The 16,692-nt window shown below is 37.2% G+C and overlaps 1 protein-coding gene across 18 annotated transcripts in view; it reads left to right on the top strand.

Moving 5' to 3' along the window:
- The window catches only part of PWWP2A (PWWP domain containing 2A), a 151,792-nt gene that overhangs the window by 112,626 nt on the left and 22,474 nt on the right, over positions 1-16,692 (top strand). For 11 of the 18 annotated variants that reach the window (XR_014056749.1, XR_014056748.1, XR_014056745.1 and 8 more), the window contains one exon: positions 12,048-13,012. Coding sequence is in view for 12 of the 18 variants with exons in the window: in XM_081500573.1 (XP_081356699.1) it covers positions 12,048-13,012 (965 nt within the window). In the remaining 6 variants the exon portion in view is untranslated. Of the gene's footprint in view, positions 1-1,559; positions 1,640-3,308; positions 3,413-3,678; positions 3,842-12,047; positions 14,724-16,692 lie in introns of those variants that run through there. The other 7 variants (XM_081500571.1, XM_081500572.1, XM_081500564.1 and 4 more) reach the window with 4 other exon arrangements.

The following is a 16,692-nucleotide window of genomic DNA, read 5'->3' as shown; positions in this document are numbered from 1 at the left end:
ATTAGCAAAGTCTAATGACAGTAGTCTAATAACTAGCAGATAAAGTAATCAAGTAACTCCCAAATTTAGTTTGGCTTTCCTAGTGTCTTTTCTTGCTTAACCTTATGCTTTTGAAATTTTGACCTTGGTACGCTTGTTTCTTCATTTAGCATTATATAATATTATAAGCATTCCTTCAGGTTGCTAAATTGTCTTAATGCTTATTTTAGACAGAATAATGATTGGTTGTACAATATTTGTTTAATTTTCTTATGGTGAATGAACGTCCATGGTATTATGGGAAGTGGATGTTCCTTGCTCTGACATATATCAACTGTTAGCCAGGTTTGTTTTATCATATGCACACCTCCACTGGGTTATTTTGAAGCAAATCGTAAACATATCATTTTACCATAAATATTTTGGTACAGATCTCTAAAAAGATAAGGACTTTAAAAATTTAACTGTACTACTGTTGTCACATCTAATATAGTAGCAATTCCTTCACATCATCAATATATGCAGTCAGCGTCTCAAAATTAACATCTAAGTTTTGTTCAAATTAGAATTCCTAAGGTTTTCATCTGTAGTTCTCCTGCCATTACTTTTATTCTATTGCAGTTTATTTGTTAATTCATAGACTTTTTGGTAGAATTTTCCACATTGTGAGTTTCTTCCAATTGCATCCCCTTGGATGCATTTCCATAACATTTTAAAAATAGTTCTTTTCCCTCAGGAGTAAATAGATGGGACAACTGTAGCCCCCTACAGGCCCCCAAGGGCCTTGTTTTGGGTCAGTAGAAATGATACGGTATCTCTTGCCTGCCTGCAGACTTCTAGGCCTCTCCCTTAAACACACCTCCAACTTTAGTAATTCCAAACATAGAAAAGTTTAACCAGGCAAGATAACTTGCTGAGGGCAAAAGCCTTCAGTCGGAGCTTCTGAACATGTAGTTTCCCAGGCATCTCAATGTACACTTGAAACAAAAGAAGTCTTTCTGTAAGTTGTGACTGACTGCCCCACCAGGCTTCTCTGTCCATGGGATTCTCCAGGCAAGAATACTGGGGTGGGTTGCTGTTTCCTTCTCCAGGAGGTCTTCCTGATCCAGGGATTGAACTCTGGTCTCCTACTTGGCAGGCAGATTCTTTACCACTGAGCCTTTTGAAGGGACATATGAGACCTGTGGTTTCTTTCTATAAGAGGGATCTTTAAACTGTTTGTTACTATTCTTCACATCTTTAAAGTTATAAAGCCACGTTGAAGTTCTGAAAAATCTTTCTGATCCCATATTTTGGGAACTGATATGAATTAAGGGATCATGAAGTAAATGCTTACGCTTAAAAATCCTTGTGCATTCTAATTTCGTGGTACGTACTGTTAAAAGATTGTAGCTAGTTGTATTTTAGAAATGATCTTTTACAAATATTGACTTTTGTGTGTGTATGCAGGTTGCATTAACAAGAACTGAGGTGATTTCTTTAGACAACTTCAGAATTCACTAAATTCTTAAGACAGTTTATAGATTTACTTGTTTTTTTAAGGAAATATAAACCAAGACAATGATTTTTTTTCTTTACAGACATCATGAAACGTATGGTGCAATAGCCCTACTTTTGGTGGGAAAAATATACAGCCATTCTGGTGAAGCAGTGAGTAGTGGTATGAGTAGCTTATACTAAGTGTCCAGGTTGAGAATTTAGGCCCTGAAGTAGTATGCCTGAATGATTGTGTTGAGTTGTGCATATTTAAAACACTTAAAAAATATTTTTGATTATTCTGCTTATATCCAAACATGTTGATAAAGAATTTCCACAGTAAAATAGCATAGAGATGAGTGCCAATCACTTTGACCCAGGCAGCTTTAGGACAGCCACTGCTGTACTTGTATATATATGTATTGAGAGGGAGCTCTTCATTGCTGGTTGGACTGCAGTGATTTTTTTGGAAGTGATTAGTTATTGAACATTAAAAGTCTAGTTTGAATGTAAAGAATCTTGTAATATCATAGTATTGAAAATGAATTTTATAGACTAGATAACTAGATGTGTTACACACAAATTATGCCAGGCATATTTTATTGGAGTTGGGTCTCCAATAAAATGGGTTAAATTTCAGCCTTTTATGTGTGAATAAGACCATACTTCACTGTGTACTGTCTTAAAGCAAAGCTCTTGATGGAACTAGGTTTAATCTTCCTAAAATCAGCTTTTATGTGGGGAGCCATTACAGAATTTGTGTTCATCTTCTCTGTTATGGCTGAGTTAATTTCACATTGATTAAAAATGAAAGATATTTTTAGTAGTTAACTTGTGCCTCTGAAGTGCATCCTTGTTTCTTGATATTTATTGGTCCCATTCTGTCTTAATTCCCTCATTAGTTCAGGCACACCAGCAGCTTGCTTTAGTGGCAGATCATGCAGGAAAGTGGAGGTTAAATTATCCTCTGGATGGATCTAATAGAGAATGTTTTGGCTAAAATCTTTTGGGCAGGTTTTCTCAAGACAAATGTGCTTTAAGATTTCTGAGCCTTGCTCCCCCAATTTGTTTTTAACAAGCTGATTCTGATACAGATGATTCTTAGAGCATATTTGGAGATTACTGACTTTTAGGGGTAGTTTTGCCAAGATAGTAGGACCATAAATTTGTTAAACCAGTTTTTAAAGTTATTGGGTAATTTGATTGGAATGTAGTTACAAAGTAAGCAATACATGGGCCACTTGGGTGGCAGATCCAGATCCTTTGTGTAGAACTGGTAATTAGACTTGCAAATTGATCCTTAAGTCTGGTTGCCCACTAGAAGTTTAAGAAGTCAATTTTTGTCTCTTTACCTTTGGACCAAGTGGCTTTAACAGAATTGTGGGGTTTTTTAGCCTTTTAAAACACATAATTCCCATAATAATTGACTTCTCTTTTCTGCTTATTCACACCATCTAAGAAGGTTGCCAAGCTTTACTTTCTTTAATTAACAATAGTTACTATGTATTTCCCACTCCCATTCTAGGCACTGTGCCAGGTACTTTGTATATATTGTTTCATTTTACTCTAGGAAGTCCAATGAAGTTAAATTCTATTAATCCTCATTTCACAGATTAAGACACCAAGGCTCAGAGATTAAGTTAATTGCCTAAAACTGTAAGTGGTAGGAATTAGTAGGTGTATTGAAGACACCTTTTTGCTCACGCAATAAGATGAACAGCTGATAGTCACAGTGGTTTGTGAGAACTACATTTTGTGATTTGAATAGGAAAGCACTGAGTAATTGCGGAACCTTTTTTTTTTTTAAGTCTTCATTGGATTTGTTACAATATTGCTTCTCTTTTACATTTTAGTGTTTTGGCCAAGAGGCATATGGGGTCTTAACTTCCCAAGGAGGGATGGAACCTTCCTGCCCTGCATTGGAAGGCGAAGTCTTAAGGACTGGACCATCAGGGAAGTCCCTGAGGATGCATTTTTGAATGACATACAATTCTTTAAGATTTACAAACAGCCTTGTTCTAATTCTAATACATTTAACTATTTTTTCCCATTACCATTTAGCTTACAATTTTGGTGGGGAGTTACCCTTGCAGAGCGCTCTGTTCCTGACGCCATCAAAAGTAGCTGCTTGACTTTAAAATGTGAACTGCTTTTCAGTTAGCTCAATTTAGTGAACACTTTGGGGCATTTTTGAAAATGGGGTTTCTTCATATATGGTCCTAGGTCTTAAATGTTTTGCCTTGGTTGGCCTGGTCCTGGCAACAGTGGAGTCCGCTTCATGGGAGGAATCACAAAATGTCAGATTGGAAGCTTGTTGAGCACAAGATCAGCATTGATTTAAGTGCTGGATGATTGAATTGGAAAAGACTTTAAAGACTATCCGATTGTAAGTTGTTGGACAGCCTGTTTGTGGTAAAATAGAAATAGTGAAATTAGTTGCTTTTTAAAAAGTCCATCCATTGAGAAATAACTTGGACCTCTGTGTGGTAGATCCTATTGGATATAATACAGAAGAAATATCAAAAGTACACAGAAATCATAATAGAAACATAGAGAACTTAAGACTGTGTATTGGTGTCTTAGAGCCAGGACCAAGGGAATTCTTTCCAAGTGTTTGAAAACTCTGATGAGTATTTATGTTGATAATTAAGATTTCTTTTATGCCGCTGTTCATTTTCAAGTATCTTTCTCTAAGTGATGTGGTACAAAAGTGAAGTCAAAGATTTGTCAGCTCTTAAAAATATTTTGCCACTTCAAGGTCATTATCATTTTCTTGGATGGTTATTTTAAAAGAAGAATTTACTGTTAGGGAGTTAAATAATTTGAATACCATACAGATGTTGTGACCATTTTTGCTCTGAAAAAGATTGAAGTGTGTTTTCTCTATAGTTGTTTCCGTATTTCCAGAATATCCAGGTAAGTAGTTGTTTTTAGAGCAGCAGTTACCAGCCTTTTTGGCACCAGAGACTGGTTTCGTGGAGCAGTTTTTCCGTGGACCGGGGTGGGGGGTGGTTGCAGGATGATTCGAGTGCATTACCTTCTTGTGCACTGGATTCTATTGTTGTTGTATCAGCTCCACCGGAGATCATCAGGTATTATTGGGGGCCCCTATTTTGGAGGATTAGTTGAAGATATATGAGTGGGAGCTTAAACTCTAAATTATTCATGATTAACCTCTTTTTTTCTTTTCCTCCAAAAACTATATTTATGGAAGGGAATTACACAGACTTTTTAGAAGATGGAGTAGATTCTTAGGATTTCAGAGATGTTCTTTTAAAACTTATGCAGCCTGCCCATGCTCTGCACCCCCAGTTAATTCTTCCTGGCATATTCTTGTTCATAATATGTGGATGTTTTGTTTTTATGTTGAAGTCATCCTCCCTTCCTCCTCACCCGTTTGGGTACCCACAGTCCCTGCAGATTGCCTTTATAATACTTAGGGCTTTTAATTAAAAATATCCATTCACTCAGTTAACAAAATTGAATATATTTTATTTTTTAAATATTTATTTATTTATTTAGGCTAGGCTGTGCAGGTTCCCAGCCAGGGATCTTAGTTCCCCAACCTGGGATCAAACCCATGCCCCCTTCAGTTGAATGCAGAGTCTTAACAACCAGACCACCAGGGAAGTCCCAGATATGTATTAATTTTACTATAATAGTTACCATATATTATACCTAGTATACAGTAATTATATATACTCTTAATTAATCTTGACAATTCTATCAAGTTACTTCAATTCCAACACTGAAAAAGCTCTGAAACCCAATTTTCTGTTAAATTTTTTGGTGGTAAAACCTAACCTGACTGAAATTATATGAGGATATTATATGTATTTATCCTATTTAGTATGAAGTTGTTTCATTTCACCACTGAACGAGTAATATGCTTGATGAATCAGTGCTTATTGTCTTTTGAAAGCTGGGAAAATTCTGAGGCCTGTCCACCTCCATGGGGTTCAGAAAACAGTATGTGGGCCTGTTAGCTCCTCCACTCCCTTAGAGGTGGAGGAGAGGGGTCAAGTAGCTTGAGGAAGCCCGGATTTGTATCTTGGCTGTACTGCTTACTAGCTGTGACCTTGGGATGCCATTACACTGTGCTTTAGTTTTTCACCAGCTACAAATTGTGATGATGAATCAGTTGGTGTAAATAATTTAGAATAGTGCCTGGCACGAAGTAAGTACTATATAGTTGTTAACTCGTCATAGTTTTATGAAGTAGCTATTAAGTGGCAGAACTAAGATGACAGCAGCTGTTACCGTCATTTAATAGGTTTGCTTGAATAGCCACCCCACCTAAAGCATTGTGGCCTGCAGTATAATCTGCATCTTCAAATAACTTGAAAAAGTCTGTAAGCTTCAAGTAATACTGGTGAAGTATAACTTTCCCATTTTAATAAGGAAGGATGACACATATTTTATGAAGGAGTAAGATAACTAGGAGTTTTCATGATGGATGGTGAGTTATGTGTCTCAATTTTTTCTTCTCAATGAACCCCTTGGGGCAGATGGCTTTTGAGGGAAATATGAGCTTTGTCATGAAGAGAAAGTTATGGTGTCATTTGGGAAATTTAGTCCTGCTTCTTACGTGCTTCTAAAACAAAATTGAAAAGGGCTCACTTTTGATGAAGACAAATTTCAAACTTAGGGAAAAGAAGATGTTTTGTGTTCTTTTTACTTATTAAATGGTGGGACCAGACTAGAACAGCTGAACTTTTTAACAAGTGATTTGTACTTGTGGTCCCATCACTATGTAATCAGTAGTACTCTTCATCCCTCACACTCTTACCTAACCCTCCTTCATACACACGCTCGTCAACATATCCTCTCTTCCCACCAAATGGATTATCTGTATTTTATTGCTTGAGTAAGCTTCTGAACTGTCTACTATGGAAGGGGGTGTCAGTTTGCTGACGGGTAATTCCTGTGCTGCATCTTTTCACCTGTTGGCTTTTTACTGTACCTGCTCAGTTTTTTGCTCTTTAAAACTAACTTTAGTTGGTTACCAACATTCAAAAACAGGCAACCTCTCTCTGCCACTCTTGTTTTGCTCTTCACTTAATCTGCTTGGGCCCTTCCAGGTGTAGTGTATTGCAAGGCTCATTGCCTAGTCCCTAATCCTCAGTGCTTTCTTTCCCTGTAGTCTGGAACCTTTTTTTAGCAGGGACTCTTGCATTCTGTCTCACCTACTGCAGTTGATCCTAGGGCTGGGAACTAGTTTTATACTATCTGACTAATTAGCATACTTGTATTTGAATAGATTTTGTGCTTAGTGGTACTTGAGTTTGTGGGCATTTATGCTTAAGCAGAACAAATTTTCTTTTTTGTATACTTTCTTTGGAAGTTTTTTTTTCCTCCTTTTCTTGTCTGTGCCATAGCATGTGGAATCTTAGTTCCCCGACTGGGGATCTAACCCCTGCTCCCTGCAGTGGATGCATGGAGTTTTAACCACTAGACAGCCAGGCAAGTCCCTGATTGAAAGTTTTGATGGAACTGAGGTGTAAACTAAATTTAAGATTATACTTTTTAGAATAATTTTTAAACTTTGAAATAATTTCAAAGTAGAGAACTTAAAACTCTTATCTAACATTTTGCCACATTTGCTTTATCATTCATTATATAAACATGTTTTTCTCTTGAACTCTTTGAGAGTAGGTTGCATACATCATTCTCCCTTACCCCTTAATATTTGAACATTTATTTCCTAAGATCAAAGGTATTTTCATACATAACCACAGTATAGTTTTCAAATTCAGGAAATGTTGATAAAAGAACCTTTATCTGTTTTGTAGCTCGGGTTTCATTACTTTGTCAGTTTTCCCAAAAATGTCCTTTAAAACTTTTTTTCCTTGAGTAAATGTACTGCATTTAGTTGTAGTATAATATAGAATGCATGAAACGGGGACTACTCCCTTTAGTTGTCTGTTACTTGCTCATCAGAGGCTCAGGCTATACAGGCAATGCTGTGTGCTCAGGGCACCATATCTGTGGTCACGTGCCCCCACTGGTGGTGTTCAGTTTGAGTCTTCTGTCAGGTCAGGGTGTTGTCCTGTTATTCTCCACCATAATTACTATTTCCCCTGCAGTAATAATTCCTTTATCACCATGGAAATATACTGCTTCTCATCAAACTTGCCCCTCTTCATTAGACAATTAAAAAAAATTTAATTGTGGTAAAAACATAAAATATACTCTGTAAGTGTATGTAGTTCATCAGTGTTAAGTACATTCATATTGTTGTGGAGCAGATCTTCAGAACTTTTTATCTTACAGAACTAAAACTTTGTACCCATTAAGTAACTCCTGCGAGTTTGACTACTATAAGTGGAATCATACTGTCTTTTTGTGATGGACTTATTTCACTTAGCATAATGTTTTCAAGGATAATACATGTTGTAGCATGTGATAGGATTTCTTTAAGTCTGAGTAATACTGCTTGTATGTTTATCCATTTTTCTGTTAATAGGCATTTGGGTTCTTTCCATCTTTAGCCTATGGTGAATGCTGCTATGTATGTGTGGGTGCAAATATCTCTTTGAGAACCCTTTTTTTTTTCAGTTATTGGCTAAATACTCAGAAGTGGATGTGCTGGCTTGTATTTTTAATTTTTTGAGGCATAGATGCACATTGTATTTTATTTTTATAAAATTTTCTATCACACGTAGCTGACTATAGAACTAATTTCATTTGACCTAACAACCAATCCTGCAGAGATGCAATGTGAACCATAATCAGCCAGCTTCAGTTTTCCCTCCCTTATGATTGAACCTATTGGTAATTTAAGGAGGGAGGTAGATGTTCTGAAAACATCTGCTTGAAATGAGTACATCTAGATATTTTTTAAAAAGGGTTAATTGCATATAATTTTTCCTACTGTAGGTTTTTATAAGAGAAAAGAATTCTGAGAAAGGATTCCCTTTGTCTTTGCTTCATACACTTGATTGGAGGGAGGTTTGGTCCAAACGGAACACTGTCTCAACTAACTTGCCTGAACTTCTTTTCTGAGCTTTTGTTTCACATCTACATTGGCTGAAGATTCTTTTTCATATGATTTTCTCTTGCTTTGACACAAAATAACTAGTAAGCCCCAGTATTTGCCCTCAGAATTTTGATACTCATTACTCCTAGATTATTAAGATGATCGCTAGTTTTAAACTAGTTCTGAACTAGATTCACAGGAATCTGCAGAGGTAGGGCAGGGAGGTCTCCTGTCTACTTTATCCAAAAGCTATTTTTAATTAAGCCATAATACCTGAATAATTTTCCTTTAGAAGATTTGGGTACTAAAGATTGGAAATGGATAGGAGTTAGAATGAGTTGTTGCTAATGTGTTAATAAATATCCTCATGCTGCACAAAGAATGGGAAGGGAAAGAGGAGAGATGGTTTGAATCTTTCTACTCAACTCTTGGAGTATTTGTAAAAAGTTCTTTTGGAAAAAGCTCATGCAAGGAATACTAGGCTGCTTTCTTCCTCTCCACTGACCATTAAAATCTTACTCGGCTGAGGTCACTCTTTGGTGAGCATTCCACATGGGACATAAATATCTTCACCTTAAAAAAGGTAAAGCAGATACACTTGCTAAAAACTTAGATCCTGTGTTCCACCCTAGGAGATTCTTCACATTCAGTCTTGGGGCAGGGCTTAAGAATCTCCCTTTTCAAACACCGTCGTTTGGTGGTGTGTTGTAGATTTCCCCAACTGTATTTGAGAAATTAGATTTTAGGGTTTTGAGGAGACCATAGTTTTGTTGCTACTTTATATTCTTATTAAGGTTACAGTTTCATAAGTCATTGGCTTTCACACTTGAGCATAGTAACAAATATATTTTATCTGTGACCACTGTATATACACATATACATGAGACAGATGCACTGCAGTTACGTATATTTACACTTTTTAAAAAATTTAAATCATAGACATGACTCACAAAATTGATTCTGCAACCAGCCTTTCCACACTCAGTTTGAAAACAGCCATGGTATTAAGTGTTGTTCCTGGAACCGTAACCAAAATGATCACTAAGATGGAGTAGGATTGCCCTTTTCCTCTTAAAATAATTTATCGTTCTGGTTCTTTTTGGAAGTTTTGTTATCAGTTAAAAAATATTTGCCAATCCACTACCCACATTTACCAGCTAGGCTTCTTTCTTTTTTTTCCCTCTCTTTTTTGGCCTGCAGTTTCCATTATCATTATACAATTAAGTGCCTCCCTATGTTATTAAAAATATGTAATACTTGTCTTATATATGCGTAAGAGGGAAAGGCAAAAAATCTAGTGGGGAAACTAATGTTCTTATTAAAAACTCCATGAAGGTGGACATATCAGATTTCACAGCTTATTTGATATAAACAGCTTTAAAGTAATTGGCCAGATGATACATAAGAGATATAGAAAGGATCTGAAACTCAGGTAAATTATTAGTTGAAAGTAAGATCAAATTACTTGAAAAATGGTTAACATTTATTGACCTATTAACCTCCCTGAATTCTCTAAGGTAGGAAATAGTGCTATTCTCTTTTATACAAGCAAAAACTGAATTTAGAGGGGTTTTACAAAGTTGTTAAAAAACAGAAAACAAACTAAGATGATTGCAGTTTAGTTATCCATAATGAAAGGAAGAAAATTTGTTCTTTTCTCAGTTACAGAAATAAGTGAAAGTATAATGGGACAAAATGATGGCTTCTTATAGAAATTAGGGAATTCTGTTGTTAATACAAATAGTGGTCTCACCTCATTAAGTTTTTTATGTAGTTCCAGAATAAAACACAAAAATAACCTTTGCCTTCCTGTCATCTTGAAAAAGTGTTGAGCACTTATGTATAAGGCCAAATACTCAAAGTACAAATTTGCAATTAAGTAGTCAGGAAGCAAACACTTGGGTACAGAATGCTACACTGGAATAGAAAGCTACTTTAAAAAAAATTTTTTTTTTTGGATTGAAGCGTACAGTTGAAAGCTAATTTTGCAGAGTCTGACATAGGAATTTGTCCTTCCTTTGTGGATTAGCACAGACCCAAACTTGTCCCACCCTAGGTAAAGAAGGCTTTCCTCTTCCTTTGTGGCTTATATTTGCTAAAAGTTGCTGGTTTGTGGTAGTCAAGCTAACAAAAGACTTCAGGAAGAAAACCACTCAGGCCTTGGAACCAAATATCCTGGTGTTGGCTCTTCCTGTATCCCTGCCCAAGTTTAGGTATCTGTAGCCCTAAGAACTCAATCTTAAGATTTCTTTCCAATGAAGAAGTCAGTACATTTTCAGGGACATAAGGATGGTCTAGAGAATGTGAGAACCGAGACTTACCCATTCTCCAGAAAAACAGATTTATACAAAACATTTGCATCTAATAAGATCAGGGGTTCTACCTGACTATTTGAAGCCAGCTCTTGGGTTCTGCGCACTTTTGCTTTAGAGGATTGGCATTAGAACTGTATTGTGTTCAATACTGTTTTACTCAATTAGTGCTTAAAATTAGCACGTTAACATGTACGTGATGAAATTGGTAGTGTGATTTTATTTTTATGTGCAGGATTCTGAGTATATAGCATGTTTAGATTTAAGGGTTCTTGATGTTTAGCTCAGGCAGATTAAACCACAGTAAGTCCACCTGAGAAGCAAGGTTATTTGGCCCCTGTTTTATTAGAAATTGATCATTGTAGAGATTTTTGTTCTCTACGAGTGCTTCACAAACTGGGTTTGGATCTGTAAGGGAGTGTTGAAATCCATTTAATGCATCTGACTAGCATCAGAACAAGTGAAAATAGACCAGAGTAGAAAAAAATACAATTATGTATAACATATTATAAGGTTAAGTGTTAAGGACGCTTTACTCAGTTGTGTGCATTTATATATGTATGCATGCATGTGTACATGCATAAACATTTTATTGGATTGCAATGTGAAAATATTTCTTAATGTGTGATGTGGTTTTAAAAAGCTCGAAAGCCATAGTTCTATAGCTCTCTGCTTTTGAGGTTATCTGAATTTCTAATATTTCTGTTGTCCCCCCCCCCCACCCCCGATAGGGCCGGGTGGATGAAGGCACTGAGCTACAGTAGAACAGTAGAGAAGCAAATACCTGTGAATCTTTAGGGTTTAAACAATAAAGTTGAGACAGGATTTTACTGATTCAATATTTTGGAGTAAGGCCAAATTTGATTTGTGAAGCTTTTAAAAGCTATTATATAACCAGAGGAAGATCCATATACTACACATTTATAGTTGCATTTATTGGACATGTCTGTAGTTGAGAGAGTGGTACAGCAACTGACATTAAATATTAAGCTATCTGACAGAACCTCCTTACTGATTCAAGACTGAAAAGATCTATTTTAAATAACAGCAACTATCATAGCATTGCTTAGAGCAACTATTGAGTATTTCCTGTTGAGTGTATGCCAAAATGTAAGACCAAAAAAATGGAATGGTACGCTTTGGGACTTTTGTGGGGAGGTCCATCTGTAGGTTTTTGGTTTGTTTTTTTAAAGTGAAGTAGCTTTCAAGAAAGGTCACATAAACAGTAGGTGGTCTTTCAAGAAATGAAATTGTAGATACTAACTTAATGGCTTCTTTTTTTCCTTTCATTTCTTTCAAAGGTTTGGGCCCCATGGGATCCCTGTGACAGTATTTCCCAAAAGGGAATATAAGGATAAACCTGAAGCCATGCAGCTCCAAAGTAATACATTCCAAGAGGGGACAGAAGTCAAGCGTGAAGTGAATGGTGCTGTTCCCAACGACCCTTCTCCTGTCCCGCCTCCTGAGCTCAGCTTGGCCGAAAGCCTGTGGACTTCCAAACCACCACCTCTCTTCCATGAAGGAGCACCTTATCCTCCCCCTTTGTTTATCAGGGACACATATAACCAATCAATACCTCAGCCGCCGCCTCGGAAAATTAAGCGACCCAAACGAAAAATGTACAGGGAAGAACCTACTTCAATAATGAATGCTATTAAACTACGACCCAGGCAAGTTTTGTGTGACAAGTGTAAAAACAGTGTTGTTGCTGAAAAAAAAGAAATTAGAAAAGGTGGTAGTGCAAGTGACTCTTCTAAATATGAAGATAAAAAACGGAGAAATGAAAGTGTAACTACTGTGAACAAAAAACTGAAAACTGACCATAAGGTGGATGGGAGAAACCAAAATGAAAGCCAGAAAAGAAATGCTGTGGTTAAGGTTTCAAATATTACTCACAGCAGAGGCAGAGTAGTCAAAGTTTCTGCTCAGGCAAATACATCAAAAGCTCAGCTAAATACTAAAAAAGTGCTCCAGAATAAAAACATGGATCATGCAAAAGCTCGGGAAGTGCTGAAAATTGCCAAAGAAAAGGCACAGAAGAAGCAGAGTGAAACCTCTACATCCAGAAGTGCGCATTCAAAAGTCCATTTCACACGTCGCTATCAGAACCCTAGCTCAGGCTCCCTCCCACCCCGGGTTCGTTTAAAGCCCCAGAGGTACAGGAATGAAGAAAATGACTCTTCTCTGAAGACCGGACTGGAGAAAATGCGAAGCAGCAAGATGGCACCCAAGCCCCAGTCCCGTTGCACCTCTACCCGCTCAGCAGGTGAGGCCCCTTCAGAAAATCAGAGTCCCTCCAAAGGCCCTGAAGAGGCCAGCAGTGGGGTTCAGGACACAACTGAAGTGCTTGTGCCTGGTGAGCAGGAGGAACCGCAGACACTGGGCAGAAAGGGCAGCAAAAGCAGTATCTCTGTTTACATGACCCTAAATCAAAAGAAATCTGACTCTTCCAGTGCTTCAGTGTGTAGCATTGATAGCACAGATGATTTGAAATCCTCCAACTCTGAGTGTAGTTCTTCTGAAAGTTTTGATTTTCCTCCAGGCTGTATGCATGCACCTTCCACCTCCACTTCCTCCTCTTCAAAGGAAGAGAAAAAGCTCAGTAATTCCTTGAAAATGAAAGTCTTTTCCAAAAACGTCTCTAAGTGCGTCACACCAGATGGCAGGACCATATGTGTAGGGGACATTGTCTGGGCCAAGATATATGGCTTCCCCTGGTGGCCAGCCCGTATTCTTACCATAACCGTGAGCCGGAAAGATAGCGGCCTTTTAGTCCGACAGGAGGCCCGTATTTCATGGTTTGGGTCTCCAACAACATCTTTTCTGGCTCTTTCACAACTCTCCCCCTTTTTAGAAAACTTCCAGTCACGCTTTAATAAGAAGAGAAAGGGCCTGTATCGCAAGGCGATCACAGAGGCAGCTAAGGCTGCCAAGCAGCTGACCCCTGAGGTGCGGGCTCTGCTGACACAGTTTGAAACGTGAACATGGACAGTAAGGTAGGCAAGAACCTTTGGGAGGCGCCCCAGGTTTCCTAGTCTAGTGAGGAGTAACTTCTACAAGACAGCTTGGCTAAATCCGAGAGAGTTGGCTGCTTTTTTATACTTAACCTTAGAGCCATTTTTAGACAGAGAAGCTTAAACTGAACAAGCAATCAAATTTTGTCTTTAGGAAAGGAGATTTTAGCAGTATTTTTCAGTTTTGAAGTCTAAAACCATCCCAAGGCATAGGAGCCATAGCCTCAACTGAAAATGAATTTTTGCAGGGACTGTTAATTGCCATTTGTACCTAGTACTGTGTGTATGTGTATATGTATATACACACATGTACATGTATGTGTGTGTACATAGATGCGTACATATATAAAATATCGCCTGTCACTGTGTGACACAGGTTGCATATCCGGGATCTTAAGGGCTGGTGAGCTGGGGGGAATAGTGAGGATATTTAATGACTTCTTGTTTTTTAACTAATCAGTACTTTGTATGTGCGTAATGGCACAGGAGTTTGATATTTGGATGTCTGACAAACTGAGATGCTTGGTGTTAAGTTGCAGACAGGGGAAGCAGCTCAGTACTGTGGGTTAAGACTGTCAAGGCTGGCTGGGTCTGAATCATCGCGCCTTCTCTCTTGTCCAGTGGGGACTTAACAAAAACTTTCAAACTTCTGGTTTGGGAGTTTAGATAGGTTTGTCTTTGGATATGTAAATAGTTGATTGCTAAATTTGGTCAGATTTCTCCTGACTGACTGGCTGTTCCTAAATTCTTAGGATACGTCCTGGTAAATTACACTTTGTGAATTAATTGTCATATATGTAATTGTTGGATTCTGGATGTACCTAGTTTGATAATTTTTAAAAAAATATTTCCGTTTAAGGTTATCTGTTTGCAGGTCAGAAAATGAGAAACTGTAATTGTGTAATGCTTTGAAATGTAAAAAAAAAAAAAAACAAGCTGTAAATAAAATCGACTAAATCCAAATTATTTGTGTGTGTTTCTCAAAAAGCTTTGAAAAATTTCAGGATGGTAGAAAATTATTCTTTGTAATAGTCTATAGAGAAGATGAAAAAAAAATCACATATATTTTCCTATTTGCCCTATCAGGGAATATATAATCTGAGCAGAGATAAAATTCAAATGAGGGACTAATCAATATATTCTTAAAATGAGGTTTTGTAGTTTAGAGGTCTGATAAGCTTCTAGATTTGAGCCCGTCCTCCAGCCAATTTCTCATAAGTACATGGGTTTTAATTACTTCATATTTAGCTTTAATATTTCATCGCATGCTTCATTTTTTTTTGGTTTGTTTTACATTTGGGTAATTACAAAGACTCTCTTTTCTGCTTGATCTTCTGCCTCAGGTATCATTGCTTTTGGGGCTTGTAACTTAGCTAACTATTTTCTGCATGGTCCATCTGTCCCTAAGATTTGATCTCTTATTTTTCCTTTTTAGCTTTTGTATTCTTAGTGAAAAATCTGATGGCCTTTTGGAGGCAAGTTTCTCCCAGTATTTGTAAGTTGCTTTCATATTGTATGCATCCAGCTTAACCTTTAAGTATGATATAATGTCAATTTGACACTTTTGGAAACTTGGAACTTTTAAAGAGAGCAACTTTTTGTGGATTCCTAAGTAATCAGTTTGAAATACTGTAGTTCCTATGGAATTATGAAAAGATTTTAATGGAGACTGAAATGAATAGTCTGTCAGCTTCCTTAAGGTAAGGTACTGATTTCTACAAGTAGAATTTCTTCTGGGGAACTCAGTCAATGCTTTTTGATTATAATAAACACACAATTTAAAAAAGATGTTTCACTTGAATAGAACATATTCTTTCCTGCAAACAGAAATAACTAGTATTTTTAAAATTCTTTGATTATAATAGGCTGAAAGAAGTTCAGTGTGATTGAGGGGTTTTAAGGAAGTATCTTAAAGGTTTTCAGAGTATTTGTTTCAGATTAGTGAATTTTTTCATTCAGTTATTTTTTGAAAGTTTCACATCTAAGGTTTAGGAAGTTTTAAACTAGGCAGAGTCACCTAAGTTATGTCATTCCAATGTCTTGTGAAATGATCCAGGTGAGTTTTATCCTAACATGTTTTTGACAGTGGATACTGCTAATGTAGCTAAGTGCCTGGGCAAGTGTGCTCTTGTGGGATAAACTTTGTTTCAGAAGCCCTGGGGAAAAGAAAAAATCATGATTGTTGAATATAAAAGTAAAAATTTGATACAATCCATACCTTTGAGGAAAAAGTTGAAGCATAATCACAATTGTGCATGATCTCTAATCATGCCAAGTAAGCCCTCAGTTATAAACCAGCAGTCTGGCATATTTCATCTAAATTTTCAATAAGGAAACTAGTTTGGAAGAAATTCTGTAATCTTTAAGATGTATATTCTAAACACTAATCCAATAGCTGCATACTAAACAGTGTTTTATTCAAACAAATTTTTTAAGCAGCTAAGATATATTTGTCCAGGGTCTACTGTAGATGGAGATAGAATTGAATTGGGTAATTGTAGTCATTTTTCTCTTTAAGTTTCTTTTTAATGACAAAAAAGGAGACACATCTTTTTGTGCTGTGCTTAGTTGCTCAGTCGTGTCTGACTCTTTGTGACCCCATGGACTGTAGCCTTCCAGGCTCCTCTCTGTCCATGGGATTTCCTAGGCAAGAATACTGGAGTGGGTTGCCATGCCCTCCTTCAGGGGATCTTTCCAACCCAGGGATCGAACCCAGGTCTCCCGCGTTGCAGGTGGTTTCTTTACTGTCTGAACCACCAGGGGAGCAACTCTTTTCTATGCAGACAACCAAGTCGGTATTTTCCCCTGTGCAGAGAGAATACTAGGCTTAGGCCACGTCTCTAGTGGTCCAAGAAGAGTGGTTAGAACAAGATTAGCAAGGGTGAAAACTAAGCGAAGTAAAAGCTGTGAAGGCTAAAGATGTCTGTTTCTA

This window comes from Giraffa tippelskirchi, chromosome 6 (genome assembly GCF_054371585.1).
Source record: "Giraffa tippelskirchi isolate mGirTip1 chromosome 6, T2T-mGirTip1v1.2.pri, whole genome shotgun sequence".
Classification (NCBI taxonomy): Eukaryota; Metazoa; Chordata; class Mammalia; order Artiodactyla; family Giraffidae; genus Giraffa; species Giraffa tippelskirchi.
Note: the sequence above shows the minus strand (reverse complement) of the source record. Positions and strands in the feature narration are given on the sequence as shown.